Below are 19,578 nucleotides of genomic sequence, written 5' to 3'. Positions count from 1 at the left end.
TAATAGAATTTTTCAATTGTTGCACAACTCCAAAGCCAAATAAAATAAAGCTACCATTAAACCTTTTCAGTGGTTCTCTATGAAAAAATAATTCCTTTTGTATACTCTAATATTAGTGTAGGATGCATATCAATCCTTTTTAAGAAGTCTGGGCTGATTAGGGAAGGACTTGGATGGTTCTTGGAAACCAATATAAAATAGTCTGAATGGCCCAGGTAGGTAGAAATGGCCCAGTTAGCAGTAATTATGGACCAGAGAGCACCTAACTCCAGACCGCTTACATGTCTAGAAATTCCTCACGTATGATAACTGCAGAATTAGGACTGATACTCTATCTTGGAAGTTTTTATAGATAATATTTAGGGATAGTTAGAAAATTCTTCATGTAGGTTACAAAGCATTGAGAATATTACCTAAATTATGGAGCTGTGGCCAATCAGAAGAGCCATAGGCACAGTGATCATTCTCATGTCGACTCCCTAACATGTTCCATGACTATAGACACTGAAGTGGAGAATGTAAAGGAGAACGTACCAATTGGAGGCAAGGCTCTGGGTAACACTAATCCAGTGCCAACTCTCTTCTTAATTTCCAGACGTTTATAAGTGGGCAACGATCCTCTCTTCTTAGAGCCAGAAATACGTCTGAAAATAACCCATTATACAATCATAGGAATAGATAGATAGATAGATATAAGCTTCATTTTGGATTAATAAAAATTAAACCATTAAAATATAATTCTGATAGAAAAGAAGAATTACACAAGTTGAGGTCTGAAAAGATCAAACGAGTCTAAAAGTTTAAATTGTGATAAAGGAAAACAACGAGGCAGAGAGGAAAAGAGAAATCACCGCAGAGTCTTGCCTCCAACTGGTTAAGCCTCGTTTACATTCTCTATTCCACTTTCCACATGAAAGTCAGATAGGGATCCGCTCAGACGAAAACTAAAGCAGAGCAAGAGGACAGAGAGCAGAGGGAGCTGCTGCTTTAGACAGAGGGATCGGGAAGGCTCCAGGCCCCGAGGTGACATCTGAGGACGCTCAGGTGTTGAGGAGAAGGGGAAGATGCTGCTCGAAGCCTTCTGTCCAAGGGAGGAACACTTCAGTTGTGAACAATAATGATGAAACCATACGCAGTGTATTTTAATTATGTTTATATTCATAATTAAAATCAATCACTTGATTTTAAAAATCAATAAACTGGGGATACTTCTGAAAAGACCACCTGAACTTGAACATGAAAACTAGTCAAGCAAAATGGGCTTTGGAGACGTCACCACTGACGTTCTTCAAAGAGGTTCATGACGAAACTGCCTTTTAAAAGGGAATGAGAAAGTCAGCACACTGACCAGCACAGCCCCATCTTACACTGGCTCACGGGACCCAAGATGCCTCTGCTATTTTCTCAAGAAGGAAATAATATCTGTTTGTGATTAGGATTTGGATGGAATTAATCATGGAATGAGACACAAAAAACATATCAAGACACAAAGTTACAAAATGGCATATTACTATATATATTAAGTAGTTTATGAATTCGTACACTAATTATGCGTGTGTGTATAGTTGATAAAAGGAAGGATTATAAACAGAGGTTCCTCTGAGCAAAGCCTAAAGGATCCATATTGATGAGCTTGACTTGTATTGTGTTTACAAGGCAAAGTGTTCACAATTAAGTTGTTTATCTGTCCGCATTTCTCTCCGACAGTCCAATATCGCAGACTGCCGGGCCAACAGACACATAAGATAATACTTGTTCTTCTGTTTTTCAAGTGACAAGTGGTCGCGGAGGCTCTGGGTGGCCCAGCAAAGGCTGCAATTCTGGGGCAGCAACATCAAGATGCCACTTGGAATCTCTTTCTTAAAGTCAGAGCTGTCCTCTGAAAAGACTTGGGTGGATACTGCGAACCTGAAACACCAACCAAAAGTAATTCTCATTAACGTTAATAATTCCAGATCTCAAAAGCATTGTTTTGTATAATCCATGCAGATGATATTTTTTAAAGAAGAAAAAAGGTATTTCACGTCACTTTTACACACCAGGAAACAGCCACGTGCAAAAGCTGCCATCGGGGGTGGAGAAGGGGAGGAGCTCATCCCCACTGAGCCTTGTGCTGGCCATGTGTCCTTCCAGGCAGGTGGGGTGCAGGGACCGTCTCCCCAGAGGTGGGTCCCAAGGCCCAGGCAGTTGAGTAGGGAGCTCTGTCAGCCCCATAGGGGTAGTAGCAAAGTCACCTGCCTTCCCACTGTTGGGGACACCCCATCAGCTCCTTGGTGAAAAATCAGGAGTGTGCAGTTAAAGCAAATTCAGAGCCCAGTTCCGTCCCCTAAGCTCACTCTTGTGTGCCCAACAAACTAGCTGACATCCCCACTTAGCATGCTGTAGTCAACGTCTCCAAAACACTTCATCAAAATTCCTTGAGTTCCCTCTTTCAGCATCTCCCACAGAACCATAAGTATCAGCCTTCACTCCTTTCTCTCTCACATACCACAGGGTGTTCCTCCCAATTCGGTGGCTCATGCCTCCTCCAGGAAGGTTCTCTGCCCCTTTGCCCACCTGCATATCCAGCCCAGTGGCCCTGCTCGCCACTCCCACAGCCCTTTCCACCTCCCCACTACCCTGAATGTTCCTTCAGGCACAGAACAAAATGTCCTTGGTGTTTGAATCTCTGCCTTTAGCACAGAACTTGGCACAGAGTGAGCCGTTACTACATTGTAATTTATTACTAAACAAACTTGGGTGTCTCATTCTGCATGACCAACTATGATTCTGTTAAAAGCAATACTTGCTAATGTAGCATGGCTGTCTCTTAAAGAAAGAATTATTGTCACTGACCATGACAGCGAGCAACGCTAGGGAATGTATAAGAAAAAAAAAAAAAAGCATATGAAATGCTGCCGGATATTCTCTAAGAAGAGGAAGAAGAAGAAAAATGTAAAGATAAAATTATGAACAACAAAGTGACAACAAATGCATATCTATCAACAAGTGAGTTTAAAAATCAAATGAATAAAAAACCTGATAAACAGAAAAAACTGGTGACTGTAATAGAATCAGGGGCATGGAAAGGGAGCCGACTGACAATTCTCGGGGGAAGGAGTGGTGAGGGGTACGGGAAGAGATTAGACAAAGAGCTTACACCTATGGATGAGGTCAGTGGGGGTCGGGGAGGAAGGCCTGGAGTGGGTTGGGAACCGGGTGGAGGGGAGCTATGAGGGGAAAAAAGAGGAACATCTGTAATAACCTGAACAATAAAGATTAAAAAAAAAAAAGGCAATGGAAAGGTACAGCAGCCTGGAGGGATTAAGCATTGGAGAAAAATCTCAAAGGGCTAAAGAATCTTTGACATCACTGTGCTACAGAACTATACAAGGGTGATGCAACAAACTTGTGTTGTTCCAATGCTTCAATTTTGCTAAATTTATTTTAACATTATAATATATGAAGTGTTTCCCTGAAAATAGCAATTATCCTTTACATGTCAGATGATCTGTAATACAAATGGTCATAATTGGTATTATGAACATTTACAGCAAACAATGTCTTTCTGGCCTCTAGCTAGGTCCTTTCCATACATTTTCCAAATAATTATTTTATCAGCCAGCCTGTTATAAAAGAAGAAACTGAGGCCCAGAGAGAGATTGAGACAACCCAAAGATCGCTCGGTTGGTAGGGGGCAGAGTCAGGATGGAAACCAAGCATTTGAGCCCAGCCGGCTTTGCTCAGTGGTTGAGCATCGACCTAGGAACCAGGAGGTCACGGTTTGATTACTGGTCAGGACATATTCCCAGGTTGTGGGCTCGATCTCCAGTGTGGGGCATGATCTATGATTCTCTCTCTCTCATCATCGATGTTTCTATCTCTATCCTTCTCCCTTACTCTCTGAAATCAATAAAAAGATTTCAAAAAAATGAAAAATAAACCTTAATTCCAGGGTGGCACACCTCATGACAATGCCATGTGGCCTCCCTGAATAAAAATGTTGGTCATAACTGAAGCATGTGTGTGACACAGGACAAGCACTACTTGGTTCCCTTAGGAGCCAGTGTCCACGTATTTAGACTCCACTGACGTTCTTTTCCAAATGTCATCTTGCCTATGGTGATTTGACCAGGTGCTTTATTTTTCATTACCCTTGACTGTGTTTGAATGATTTCACAAATTCGGTATTATCCACTCATACATATAAGCAGTAGCAATGGTGTGCTTGTGATCAGAGGCAGTTAAAGATGAAAAAGTATTTTGCAACAATAAAAGTTCAGTTTAATCAGTTTTTTGCATTTCAAAAAAAAATGTTGATCATAGTTTGAAAATTAAAACATCATTGGCTTGAATTCAGATGAGAAACTTTATTTTTCGAAGAGCACACTTATCAGTAAAACTCTACATAAATAGAGTGTACTAGTATGTATTAATTTTATTAAGCATCTTTATCATTAGATCTTCAAAGAGAATCTAAGATTAGGGTTTCATTTAGGAGAAAAGCATGAAGCTCCACAGCTGAGGGAGACACTAATTTCCCAGAGGACTCGCAAAGGCAGCCTTTCCCCACCCCCCACCCCCCTTTTTATTTATTTATTTTTCTGAGGGTGAGATCTTAAGTTGATTAAAAAGCATTTGGGCATTTTCCTCTACACCTACAGCTTGCCTTTGCAGTTTTGCTCTTCATACAGATTTCTGAGGTCTGGTTGTAGACCACAAACCCTTGGTATTTCCTCTGACGGGGTCCACCACAGTCCTACCCAGGTAGCAATCTTCAACTTCTTTTCCAAAAAGTACAATTTCACACGTTACATCATTTTATTTATACATGGAGAGCACTGACCTGTCAGCAAACCTTGACCTGCCCAGGTGTGACCAGCAAACTCCATCAGAGTCAATGAACCTTTTCGAGGGGTGTCTGACTGTCAGAAGAAAAATAAAATGAGGGATGAGTTTTATTGTTTCAGATACTTTTTTCCTTGTTTGACATTTAGTGAAAAGTATATATTTTTTACATTCAATATTATTTTGTATAGATTTCCGGTGTACAGCATAGTGGTTAGATAATCATATACTTTACAAAGTATTTCCCTGATATTTCCAGTACCCACCTGGCACCATCAACAGATGTTACAATATTATTGACTGTATTCCCTATGCAGTACTTACAACCCCATGACTATTCTGTAACTACCAATCTGTACTTCTCCATCCCCCCTCCACTCTAGCAACCATCAGTCTGTTCTCCCTACCTATGGGCCTGTTTCTATTTTGTTTATTTATTTTGTTCTTTAGATTCCACATATAAGTGAAATGATATGGTACTTGTCTATCTCTGACTGACTTATTTCCATGCTGTCCACCAATGGTAAAATTCCATTCTTTTTTATGACTAATATTCCATTGTATGTATGTATGTATATGTATGTATGTATGTGTATGTGGCACAAATTCTTTATCCACTTGTCTATTGATGGGCACTTGGGCTGGATAGTTTTTTAAATATGTTTTTATTGTTTTTAGAGAGACAGGAAGGGAGAGGGAGTAGAAACATTGATCAGCTGCCTCTTGCACATCCCTTATTGGGGATTGAGCCCAGTCATGTGCCCTGACCTGGAATTGAACCAGTGACCCTTTGGTACATGGGACAAGACTCAATCAACTGGGTCACACCGGCCAGGCATGGGTTGGATATTTTTAAAAACCAAAGTATAGTTAACACAATGCAGTATACAGATCATGCATATGGAAATGTACACTCGAAACCTGTATGATCCTATTAGCCAATGTCACCCAAACACTCTAATTAAAGCAAAAATAAAAACAAAGTATGGTTAACAGAGAACCTACCCGGAACGTATGGGTTGTGCTGGGCCTTGAAAACTGTTCCACAGTCAGAGATCTTTCTCGAAGAGGTGATCGTTCTACACTATCGGGTCCTGCACTTAGAACACGGTTTTGTGCATGCTTTCCTCTGCACTAAATGAGAGATAATATGTTATTGTTTAAATAAAATTCAAACCTTAAAAAAAAAAGATATCTATACATGCTTCACTCCTTTAGTCATTCAGTTATTCACTTATTTGAAAACTTATTTATACGTTGTTAAACATAAGATCTATTAAGCATAAATATAAAAATATCTTAATTATAGAATTGTGTTATTTAGCCTAATAAAATATTAATGTCCTAATTGGCAAATATGGGTAAAAAACCTTTCTACATCAAATTCTTAGTACTAAACTATAATAAAAATGTAGTACTGCAGTTGTGAAGCATCGGAATTTTTTTAAGGTGATATTTGCCTTCTTTTATGATTTCACGCTCAGCCTCAATATTCTAAGATTAAATACTGAAGCGTTGCCACTCTGACCTCCTGGGCATGGGTCCATGGCTATGCTCAGGGAGGCACAGGGAATGCAGGAGAAAACATTGCCTCAGCGTTTGTTCTCTCTCTAAGCCTTATGTTGCCACAACCAGGGTGCTTCTGTGTTCTATAAAATAGAAACAAGCTACCTGTATCATAGCAAAGCGTGTGCTCATTATGAAATATGGTTATGCCTGTGACCGGCAGCATAGCTTCCCCAGACCTTTTCCAACTGCAGGGCTGAGCTGAGCTTGGCTGAAGAAGGAATTGCCTCTACATTGCAGTAAACATAGAAAGTCAGCGGGGAAAATGAGAGCGGATAAAAATGGCAGGGGTATGTGACTAAGCTCCTCATTTATGCCAGTCATTATTTAACATCTTACATTCACTGAATCCATGTAACAATTTTTTGAGGTAGCAATTATTATTGCCCTTTGATAGATCACAAAATTGGGGCTCAGAGAGATTAATTTATACCAAATCACAGAGACTGGGTGGCAGAATTCCAACACAGATCTGCCTGTCTCCTCACCTCACCTTCATGCTATTTTCTGCACACCATCCTGACCATCTGATATTTCCCGGACACCTAAGCTCCCTCATTTAGGTTAAGCCATGTTTTTATTTCACAAAATAGTGAATGAACCCTCCCAGCCCCTGGAAATTCTCACAAACCATTAACTTTCAGGGAGCAGATTATGGGGACATTTTATGTTAATGATTTCACTGCAAAGTACCAAGATTATAAGCTGTTTGTTTGTTTGTTAAATGGTGCACTTCAATATAATAGAATCTGTCTTACAGAGACAGGGCGAGATCCCGAAACTGCTCAGCGGGCTCGGGGCCGATGTGGGGTAACCTGCTCCATGCGGTGTGGACGGGTGGGGAGGACATGAGGTCCAGGCCAGTTTGCCTGTGAACACAACAACACGGAACTGAGCATCCGGGAGTCAAGACAGAGAGAGGACAGACCTTACACAGCTCCTGATGTGAGCTCTTCATCACAGTCTGCTTTCCAAGAGAAGAGCCGAGTTCAGGAAGACAAATGTGGGAGGGGCCTGGCACCAGCTCCCTGCTCAGCAATCGCCTCTGTCACCTTCTCCCTGCTCAGCAATCGCCCTCAGCCTGTATTGACCCAGTGACCAGCTATTCTAGCCACAGGGCAGAACAGAGAGGTAATGGAACATCTAGTTCTGACCCTTATGGAAATTACAAGTTATTGAAAACACATAAACAATTAGAGTACAATGCAATGCAATTTATATGACAACATGTTATGGCACGTGGTTCTGAATATAAGCACTGTAGAAATTTAGGGAATTGAGTGATCAATAAAAGAACAAAATTAAACCTCGCTGACAGGGCTCAGTGGTTGAGCATCGACCTATGAACCAGGAGGTTATGGTTCGATTTCCAGTCAGAGCATATGCCCAGGTTGTGGGCTGGATCCCCAGTGTGGGGCATGCAGGAGGCAGCCTATCAATGATTATCTCTGATCACTGATGTTTCTATCTCTCTCTCCCTTTCCTTTCCTCTCTGAAATCAATAAAATATATATATTTTAAAAGAATGAAATTAATTATAAATGTGCAGGGGCTAGGTTCAGAAAACAACAAAACTTCATGAATAGTCATAAAAATGAGGAGGCAAAATATGTTTCTTAATGGGCAAACTAAATATCGTAAAAATGACAGTTATTCCTACATTTTCAACAAATTTAAAGCTTTGAAATCCAATGTGAAGCTTTTAAAAAAATTTACAAGATGGTATTGGAGAATAAATTTTCATAAAAAGTAAAAGACTAATGATGATAGGAGGCTTTCCATATCAGATATTGACAGTGAAAAATAAATTGCCTGGCTCATGCACAAGACTACAGATGGCTATTCTAGAAACAGATTACAATTCATTGATTCATGAATAATAAAGTTATGAAAATTAAAATGAGACCATTTTGACCTATCAAGTTTTGAAAGACACATACTACCCCAAGTTTTGCAGCTAAAGGAAAAAGATAGTCTCATGTATTGTCAGTGAGCCTATCAATTGGTAGAACTATTCTGGGACGAACTTTGAAAAAACGTTCAAGGGCCTTAAAAATATCCACAACCTTTGACCTGGTGTCTTTAGCTCTAGGACTATATCACTAGGAAGCAATTTGAAAACATCTTATTTAGATTTACATAAAATTACACAGCACATTACATTAATGAACATATAGACAAAAAATGTCAATAATAAAGAAATAATAAATTACACATACACACATGAATATATTCTAGTTATTAAAATTATGATTTTGAAAATATCTAATAATATGGAAAATACGAATAATGTTAAGTAAGAAAAGTATGTAAAAAGTACTACATTCTACCATAGTAAGATAATGTTAGTATTAGAAAATAAGACAAAGTTTGATTTTTGACAGGACAAAAATAATCTTACTCTTTTAATGTGTAAATCACAGATATAAAAAAGGTACATGAACTGCACAGTATATTTTTGGAATATTAAAATTCCATAGGTTTGGGACAGTTGGAAATAAAGTATAAAAGGGCCCTTGAGCATGGCAATATTGGAAAACACATGTCTACAGAAAGGGAGGGGCCTGAAGTAAACGGGAATGTACAGTTGGAAGTGTCCAAACTCACTTCAATAGGAAATAGGAAAGGTTTTGATAGTGGAGCTCAGGTAGGCTGGGAGGAAGAGGAGCGAACCAGTCACATGCTCTTGGCCCGGGCATGGGTGAGGAATGGGTCCCAGGCAGTCACAGTGAGAACGCAGGAGGGAGAAGGGTCCTGAAAGAATTAACAGGTCAGACCCACCTAAAGCTGGGAATTCCAGCTCCAAACTGTACAAGACACAATGACCTGCGAAAAGCTGGAAGTGTCACTATGAACCCATCTTAAAAGAGCCCAATTACTGGCTAAGCACAGGCCAGTGCTTCCACCTTCCACCTTTATTTTTTAAAATATGTTTTTATTGTTTTTAGAGATAGAGGAAGGGAGAGAGAGAGAGAGAGAGCTAGAAACATCCATGCATCAACAACGATCTGCTGCCTCCTGCATGCCTCCCCGCTGGGGATCGGCCTGAAACAAGAGCATGTGCCCTGACTGGGAATCAAACCTGTGACCTCTTGGTATATGGGTCAATGCTCAACCACTGAGTCACAGTGGCCAGGCGCAGGGGGACCTTTAATAACTCCCTCCCTTGCTGCAGAAAGCCTGTGGCATGAAGGTCCAGGTAGTGTCCCCAAAGGGGACAATGGGGGTGCCAATAAGTTATAAATACAGCTAAGAACTGCTGTAAATACAGCTGAAACAAAATCCATGCCAAATACTCAAATGTTAAATATTCAATTCATGTCAATATTCAAATGCATACACAACTTTGAAAAGTGTCCACATAAGTTTGACAGAGGATGCTTTCTCTAGAATAATCCATGAGCCCTAAGTGACAAGGGCCTCTGTCCTCTGTGACTTTGGTTTACCGTGAGAGAAGCAGGACTTACAGTCGTGTTCCCCTAAGCACCTCCTCACTGTCCACATTGGGGGTTTTCATTCTCTGTGAGTCCAAAGTGAGAGAAGGCAGCCTCCTGTGTATCAGTGTTTTCTTTGCAGGAGTCTGTAGTCGGCAGGAGTCTGAGATTCGTCCCAGACGGTGGCGGGTCGCAGAAAGGGCACTAGTCCCCACACTCAGTGATTTGTCCTCTTGTTCATTCCTGGGGAAGGGAAATCAAGTTAATTACTGGGATGTAAATAGGCAACATTTGCCCATGACCAGACACCATCGAGAACAGCGCCTGGCTCCTAGAAGATACTCCTATTTGTTGAAAGGATAAACAAATTATCATTTCCAATTCTGTTCCAATTTCAATGAAGAATCATCAATAGAGAGAAAAGATCTAAGTTTCTCCTTGTTTATGATCAAACATTATAGCCCATAAGATTATGAATTCACTGCTGCATTCCCTTTTTCTTTTTTTCTTTTAATATATTTTTATTGATTTCAGAGAGGAAGGGAGATGGAGAGAGAGAGAAACATCAATGATGAAAGAGAATCATTGATCAACTGCCTCCTTCACGTTCCCTACTGGGGATCAAGCCCACAACCCGGGCATGTGCCCTGACAGGGAATCGAAACGTCACCTCTTGGTTCATAGGTCAACACTCAACCACTGAACCATGCAGTCTCGGCCCCCTTTTCTTATCTGCCCCAATCTAACAGTAATCCTTTTGTGGTCGATATATGAATAGCGTGTTCTTATCCTCACACACTGGCTGTGTCCTGCCCTGAGTGTGATTCCCATTCTCTCATGCCCTCCACAGTCCGGGTGTTCACATGTGCGCAGCACAGGGAGGAGGCTGGGTGGTTATTTCTCATACGTACTGTGTCCTGTCGGCAAAATGGGTCGGTCTCTGCTGAAGCGGTTTTGCTTGAATTGTCATCACACCATTCAAATCACTATACAAATTGTTGGAGAAGCGATGGATCTGAGAAAAGTAAAAACAATAAAAATTTAAAAGCATCCATAGCCATTGCCATCAGGAATGCCTGCTAGGAATCCACAGTAAGCAACGGCACACTCAGACTGGCTAATTGGAGGAAAATTCAATGAAGGGACTAGAGCAGGGGTCCTCAAACTTTTTAAACAGGGGGCCAGTTCACTGTCCCTCAGACCGTTGGAGGGCCGGACTATAGTTTAAAAAAAAAAACTATGAACAAATTCCTATGCACACTGCACATATCTAATTTTGAAGTAAAAAAACAAAACGGCAAAAACACCCACATGTGGCCCGCGGGCCGTAGTTTGAGGAGGCCTGGACTAGAGTTTATAAAGAGGTGGGGAGCGAAATTAACAAGGAACAGCTTAATTCCCCAAGGCTTATACCAGTGGGGACACATGCCCACACTTGGGCCTGGACAAGGGTTGCTGCCTGGAGAAAGGCCACCAACACACCGTGACCTGGCAGCCGGGAGAAAAGCAACACCACACCTCCTTCTTCTCTAACCTCTGAGCTCCCACCGAGGACAGCTGCTGGGCAGGACAGCCAGGGAAGGCAGCCGCCAGGGGGAGGCAGGTGCCGAGAGGACCAGGATAAGCAGAGCAAAGGTGTCCCAGCTCCTGACTGGTCAGCTTGCTCTGGACCTCTCCTCCCGTGCCCTTCACAGCTCCCCGCTCTGCTTCCTGGGAGCAGCATGAGACCTGGAAAAATCCAAGCACCAGATCCAAAGGCTTAAATTAAAATCCCAGTTCTAACTGCTTCCTGGTTGGTGATCATGGGAAGATTACTATGGAGTTTTAATTTCCTGATCTCTAAATTGGGAATGATGACAATTACTTCATAGAATTATTATGCGAGTGAAATAATGACAATTACTTCATAGAATTATTATGAGACAACATTGGTGAAAGCATGAATTAAGGGCTCAGTAATCAATTCTTTATTCCAGTTCCTTTATATGTCCAACTAGGATTCAAAATAATATTTAGACCTAAAAGACAGGGTATCTGAGACTAGAATTCTATTCCGGGTCAAGAATAGACATAGCAACCACAATACATTTTCCTCATGTTGGATAAATGTAAAAAGAAATGTTAGAGGAATAAATGGAGACCTGTTGCAATTACCACTAGAATGCTTTGACTATTTCAAAATAAGTTCTATTAGTATTTATTTGTACTTTTACCTGTGTTGTCCATGCATTTTCTTTCAGCATTTATCCAAAAAAGAACCTCAAAATAGATGTAGAAAACATTTCTTAAAACTATTAAAAACCACGAAATATCTATAAATAACTGCTTAGATATCATCAGGCAAAATAAATAAACTTGAGAAATGGGGACATCTGTGGAATGTTCCTATTTTTCAAAGTTTATTTCTTCTGCCTGATGTTTAAAGGTTCCATGTTATTATCAACTGTTTGTTTCCATGTAATCCACTCTGCATACTTTACTATGCAAAGTGAGAAATGATGTTGAACCTGTCAGAGCAGTTTCAAGAGACCAAAACTTACAACAACAAAAGCAAATAAGCCTTATTGTAAAGCCTGCACACTGGAGAAGAAAGCAGTCCTGTTAGATATTCCTGTTTCAAACCACTACTCACCGAACTGCACGCCCCGTTCAGGCCTGTGTCCTTTCAATCTCACAAAGGCATTCTGTAGCCTTGCTCCTGTGCTAGGTTCATATTTTGCCTCTGCCTTGAGTACCCTCCCCTTTCTTTTCAGCTTACCAAGTCTTGCTTATTGTTTAAGACTCAGTTTAGGTCTTACTCTACTTTAAGCATGTCAGACTCAAAAGCTAACACAGGCCAAATAAACAAGGTTTAAGTTTATATGGGCTGCAAAAAAAAAAAAGCTTCAATTTTCATAGAAACGTAGGCTTATTTTGATAAAGACATGCTGAATACAAAGAGCTGAAATAAATGAGTAATTGTTAACATAAAATAATAGAACATTTTAATAAAAATTAATATTTTTTCTTGAACATTAACTTACCATACACTAAATAACTGCACAAATTAGTAAGTATAACACAAATAAACCTATTTTTCTTGTTCTCCGAAAGCGAAATATTTCCTGTTGCACACACCAAACAAGTCAGTACAAGACTAAAGACGTGGCAATTGGCTGCTAAAATATTTGCTGCTAGTATCAGTAGAGAGAAATGGTGTGCCTGCGTGTAAGGAGTGTAAGGGAAATTAATGCAACACAATTATAGTAATCAGTCATTAGCGAACGTTGTAGTTCATTATTAATAATTATGAATAACAGGATATTGTAAAAATTAAGTTATGAAATTTTTATTAAAACATTTCTTACATATCGTTATATTGGCTGGGCCGCAAAAATATTTGTTGTGGGCAGCATGTGGCCCGCGGGCCACGAATTTGACATGCTTCCTCTACTTTGTGAAGGGTATGCTGTTTTTCCTTTGAACCCTACAGCATTTATGAGCTAAAGGACATATAACTATTATAATATAATGAAATGTCATATAACATAATATGATATGATATAATACATATAATTAGCTCCTGATTAGAATAATAAAACTAACACTTACTGAGTGCCTACTCTATCCCATACAATGTCTTGTCTCCTTTAATTCTCATAGGTCCCATAGATAATGAAACCAGTTTTGAAGGAAAATGGCTGATTCAAGATCACAAAGCTAACAAATCAGGATATCAGGCTCCAAACTTGTAGTCTATACCCAAAGCTCAACCTCTCATTCACTCTACTACGTACGAGATTGCGTCATCTTGTGTGTGGGCATGTGCGTGTGGCATAGCTGGACTCCCGCCAACTAATTATATGTAGCTTGAGACCAGGAACCCACTCAAACCCCTTTTCTCTGCTCCCCTCTACACAAGATGGGCTGTGCGAGACACAAAATCCCAACTCCTCAGTACTCCCGAAGGTCTCCCATGAATAAGCTTCACTTTCCACTAGGTCTTTGAGTGAGAACGCAATTCAACAAAAATTTACTAAGATCGTTAGTTGCTAGGTTCTGTGTTAGTGACTGTCATATATTTACATGATATTGCCCTCACCACAATCCCTTGGACAACATATTACTATCCTCATTCTACAGATTAGGAACCTAAGGTTTAGAAAAGTTCAATCCACATGTCCAATATAATTCCCCCTATAGGTCTCTTGATTCCAAATGCTCTGGTCTTGCCACAATGCTTCTGCTGGTCCCAGTATCCCATCCTCTAACCCGAAGTCCAATCACTGTTCCCTAAACATGCCCCATCTTACATTCCTCCGTGCTTTTGATGGGCCTGAAATAACCCATGCAGACTTCCTACTCCTTTATTCTCCTAAGACACATTGCTTTTGTACGTCATCTGCAGAATGTATTGCATCTGACTTGTTTTATGCTTTTTGATTTACTAGGTGAGGGACTATGCTTTCTTTATCTGCATATATCTTCAAAACACCTAACACAGTTCACTTCACACAAACTCAATAATGTTGGATGAACCCAATGTATACTCACTGACTGATCCTTTTATCACTTTGATGGGAGGAGATGAGAACATTTGTAACCTGCAAATTGGCTAGAAATATTGGGGCAAACATATTTTCTCTTCAAAAATATGGAAACAGTGCTACAGCTCAAAGCTGATGGAAAGTTTCAAATCTGAGTGTCCCCACTCTATTAAAGAATATGGTGATTCTATTAAACTCCATGAAATAAGTATTTAAAAAATTAGTCTTATTAACAAACAGACCCAAATATCTTGACAACAAAGTTTAATAGAATAGTAATCTTGACAAACTGAAGCCAAAGGCATAAAAACTGAAAAAAAGAGAGAGACTAGGGGGAAAGCATTACCTGGGGGGGATTAAGATGAGAAGCCAGGGAGATGCTCTGAGTTTCAGAACTTCTGGACGGGCGAACACTCATTAAATCAGTGTTAATATAGGAAATGAGACGCTGCAGAGATTTAGCCTCAGTGACTTTCAATTTTTCTTTCTATTTTCTTCTTCCTGTGTCAACAGAAAATACAATATTATTAATAATGTTATCTAATATAGGTACTTAAAATTCACTGCTTAAAGAAAATATTTGTTCTTGAGTTACCATGAGTTTGCTATAGCCTCGGACCTTACTATAGAGAGCAGAGACCCCATGGAGCAATGGCTGACATGATACTTCTCCACACGTACATAATGAATGCCTATCATTTCAGTATTAGGCAGAAAAGTAGAGATTATATACTGAAGCAAGAAAAATTCTCGGAATTTTATAATACCGGAACAAAACCCTTTGGTTAGAAAAGTAATAATATTTAAATTAGCATGATTATTACTCTATTGTACAAATTGATCACATAGCACCGTCCATCACTAACATTTCTATGACTAGAGGCCCAGTGCATGAAATTCTTGCACAGGGCCGGGTGGGGGGGCGGGGAGGGAGGGGGGCGTTCCCTCAGCAGCCCGGCCTGCACTCTCTCGCAATCCAGGATGCTCTGTACCTGTCCTTCAGTGAAATCTAAACTTGCAAAGTGGTGAAGTCGAGGCTCACACCTGAGACAGACATGAAAAAGTATAACTAAAATGCCATTAAAACTACCTTTTGTGCCCTAACCAGTCTGGCTCAGTGGATAGAGCGTTGGCCTGAGGACTCAAGGGTCCCAGGTTCGATTCCAGTCAATGGCATGTACCTTGGTTGTGGGCACATCCCCAGTAGAGGGTGTGCAGGAGGCAGCTAATCGATGTTTCTAACTCTCTCTCCTTCTCCCTTCCTCTCTGTAAAAATTCAATATAATATATATATTTTAAAAAAGATTAAATTTCTCCTATTAAAAACAAAACAAAACAAAAAACTACCTTTTGGAAGCAGCTTGTAGGAACTTACTGCCTGATGCTGCTGCATTCACGAGCATCCGGGGAGCATTTGTGACCTGCAGAGCGAGGCTCGCTGCCCTGGAAGTAGCGGACCCCTTCATCGGTCGGCAGGATGACCTGTCTTCCTAATACTCTGCAAGGTTTAAAAAAAGAGAAAACCATTAATATTTTTATGGAGAAGGTAAAGTGCTTTGCAACTTTAAAAGTCATATAAAATACTATTCTGAAGGAACGTGTATGAAACAATAAGGAACATACTGGGACATGGGAAGTATCCTGGCATCACTAAAACCACAGGCTTAAAGGGACAGGCCAGACTGTCCTTGCCACTGGCAGACTTGAGGCCAAGTGCTCAGGCGTCTAGGCCACTGACTCAACTTGTTTGATTGTGTAGGCAGGACAGAATGAGAACAGTCACCTAGAGATAAAGTCTATCAGATCCTTACATCTACGGCACTGGTTTTCAACCGTTTTCCTCTCATGGCACACGTAAACTAATTACCAAAATTCTGTGGCACATCAAAAAATATGCCACATGAATTTTTAAAACATGTCATACCTGCCTGTTTAGCCAGGGACACTGACTCCTTTTCCCTTAGATTGTCAAATAAAAAAAATGACAATAGCCAGTACAACAATAGCCATCACTTGTGAATGGTTCAAAATTACACTTATTTTTATTGTCGTATCAACAAAAAATATATGTTTGGTGTGCCACAGAATTTTAGTAATTAGTTTACGTGTGCCATGAGAAGGAAAAGTTTGAAAACACTGATGGCGGGTAATGCAAGCACACCGTTCTCTATAAATGTTAACTAAATCTACGTAATGAATAGAAATCTATAAATATGTAGACTTGGCTTATGTTCCTGGCAATTGTTTCTTCTTCTATCCTCCCCTCCTTCATTTTTTATCTTAACGATGTGAGTTAACAGAGACAGGAGCAGCTCTGAGTTCCTGACACATTGGTAGGCTCCCCAGGCCTAGAAAAGTCAGCACCCACAAGTAATCGCTAAGGGACCTATTGCATTCTCTGAGGCAGGAGGCTTACAGAGGACTAAAAAGAAAAGATAAAAAACTACCTAGTCAAAAAATTTTTAAAGGTACCTGGTGGATGTCACCAGAAGATCTGCTGATATCTGCATGAATATTGCCATTGACCTCTCCAGACACAATACAGAGGATCTTCGGAGAACCTATATGGATTGCCCCCTACAAGGAACAGAGGACCTTCGGAGAACCTATATGGACTGCCCCCGAAGTAGTTTGGCTGAGTTATTGAAAGAAGAAAAAACTTCCCTTTATATCCAATCTGGAGTCTCCATCTTTGATATAAAAACAACAAGTGATCCTTCCTACATAAGGAATCTTGGTGCAATGGTAAGATTCATCTATCTAATCATTCAGCAAATAATTACTTTGTCCCCCCTCCACCCCCGAGCTGTGCCCTACTTTCAGTACTGAGGACACACACGTGCTGCTCACATCCTAGTGAACATGGAGGTAAAGGGTGACCTACCATCTTGCATTTGTTCTGAGGATGAGCTAATGGTGCTTCTCAGAAATTGAAATGAACTTGAGTATAGGGATGTCTCAGTAGTTGCCCAGCCACCATCCCAAAAGATGCCATATCTCAGTAAAGGGCACGTGTTCTGGATACACATTTTGACCAGGCAAGTGTTTCAATCAAAATGTCCTCATTGTGTTAAACAAGTCCGGAGTGGGGTTCCCAAACCCACTGTGGTGAATTACTATCAATGACCCCCTACCTCAGATGGATGGATCGTCTCGCCCACTCGCTGCACTCAGCCATGAGGTTCTGGGTCTGTGGGCTCACTTTCCCTTCGAATAACATCTCCTCGACCTCCCAGAATAGCTGCTGTACTTTCTGTGCACTGGCTTTGTCAAACTCCTAAAACAGAAATGCACATTTGATTACAAGACTGAAAGTTGTAGACATAACGGCTTCATAATCCATGATGCTAACATGCTTAAAGCACTCATTATGACAAGATTGAAATAAGTGGATTTTGTGGTCAGACACACCAGTGCTGCAATTTTCAGTCTTCTGATAAACTGCATCCCACTCTGACCCACAGTTTTGGTAACTATTAAGTAGAGATCACCTACTAAATGAGTTTTGAGACATATTTGAGATTTTACATAGATAAAGTGATAGGTATAGGTATACGTAATGACATAGATCTTAATATAGATACATACACACACACACACACACACACACACACATTAGTGGCCCAGTGCACAAAATCGTGCACATTAAAAGGGAATTAGAGGAAATATTTTAATATTGCTACCTGCCCTTTCTCTATAATAGAAGTGTCAGAGAAGAAAGAAAATTAGTAAAATGTATAAGAAAATCTCCCTCTTGTCAGAGTCTGGGGCACGCCACAGAACCCAGAGTCAAGTCCCTGCCCATCTGCACGTGCCTCAAAATTGCATGAGACCCAGACCTGGCTGGCTGCCCTGCCTCCAAGCCCCACAGGGTGGGGGATTCAGCCTCAGGTCCCCTGTCAAGCCCCACCAGGCAGGGGGCACAGCCTCAGGTTCCCTGGCAGTTGGACATTCCTCTCACAATCCAGGACGGCTGGCTCCCAACTGCTCGCCAGCCTGCCTGCCTGATTGCCCCTAACCCCTTCTGCCTGCCAGCTTGATCACCCCCTAACCACTCCCCTGCCAGCCTGATTGATGCCTAACTGCTCCCCTGTGGTCCCGCTTTCCTCTAATTGCCCTCCCCTGCTGGCCTGGTCACCCCTAACTGCCCTCCCCTGCAGGCCTGGTTGCCCCTAACTGTCCTCCCCTGCTGGCCAGGTCACCACTAACTTCCCTCCCTTGCCAGCCTGGTCACCCTAAACTGCCCTCCCCTGCTGGCCTGGTCACCCCTAACTGCCCTCCCCTGCAGGCCTGGTTGCCCCTAACTGTCCTCCCCTGCTGGCCAGGTCACCACTAACTTCCCTCCCTTGCCAGCCTGGTCACCCTAAACTGCCCTCCCCAGCTAGTCCGATTACCCCTAACTGCCCTCCCCTGCCAACCTTGTTGCCCCTAACTGTCCTCCCCTGCAGGCCTGGTCCCCCCCAACTGCCCTCCCCTGCAGGCCTGGTCACCCCCAACTGCCCTCCCCTCCAGGACTGGGTCCCCCCCAACTGTCCTCCCCTGAAGGCCTGGTCCCTCCCAACTGCCCTCCCCTGCTGGCCATCTTGTGTCCACATGGGGGCGGCCATCTTGTGTGTTGGAGTGATGGTCAATTTGCATATTACCTCTTTATTTTTATATATATATATATATATATATATATATATATATATATATATATATACACACATACACACACTAGAGGCCCAGTGCACAGATTCATGCACCAGTGGGGTCCCTCAGCCTGGCCTGCACCCTTTCGCAATCCGGGACCCCTCTGGAGATGTCGGACTGCTGATTTTGGCCCGATCCCCACAAGGACCTCTGAGGGATGTAGTAGTGCATGAAGTGGCAGGCAGCCAGGGAGGAGCCCAAGCCTGGGGCAGGCACCACGCCACTCCCACTCACCCCGGCTCCACTGCATCTGCCACCACCTCTGCTCAGTAGCACTGACGCTGAGGCGGGAGAGGCTCGAGCCTCTGCAGCTGCGCTCACCAGCCTTGAGCCCAGCATCTGGCACCAGTCAGCTGAGCATTGCTCCCACTGTGGGAGTGCACTGACCACCAGGGGGCAGCTCCTGCACTGAGCATCTGCCTTCTGGTGGTTAGTGCACATCATAGCAACCAGTTAAATGATCAACTGGTCAAACTGTCAACCGGTCACTTAGGGTTTTATGTATATAGATGTATACACACACACACGTGTAT

General features: G+C 41.7%; 1 protein-coding gene across 1 annotated transcript in view; it reads right to left on the bottom strand.

The window, feature by feature from the left end:
• Positions 1-1,148: 1,148 nt before the first annotated feature.
• Positions 1,149-19,578, bottom strand: part of LOC114230002 (protein FAM149A-like) — a 34,893-nt gene continuing 16,463 nt past the window's right edge. The window contains 10 exon segments of the mRNA XM_054719938.1: positions 1,149-1,908; positions 4,826-4,904; positions 5,833-5,956; positions 7,152-7,262; positions 9,861-10,070; positions 10,739-10,842; positions 14,700-14,840; positions 15,346-15,397; positions 15,729-15,851; positions 17,488-17,630. Coding sequence (XP_054575913.1) covers positions 1,835-1,908; positions 4,826-4,904; positions 5,833-5,956; positions 7,152-7,262; positions 9,861-10,070; positions 10,739-10,842; positions 14,700-14,840; positions 15,346-15,397; positions 15,729-15,851; positions 17,488-17,630 — 1,161 coding nt within the window. The 3' untranslated portion in view covers positions 1,149-1,834.

The sequence above is a fragment of the Eptesicus fuscus genome, chromosome 8 (genome assembly GCF_027574615.1).
Source record: "Eptesicus fuscus isolate TK198812 chromosome 8, DD_ASM_mEF_20220401, whole genome shotgun sequence".
Lineage (NCBI taxonomy): Eukaryota > Metazoa > Chordata > Mammalia > Chiroptera > Vespertilionidae > Eptesicus > Eptesicus fuscus.
The sequence above is the reverse complement of the archived record's forward strand: the minus strand, read 5'-3'. Positions and strand labels throughout refer to the sequence as shown.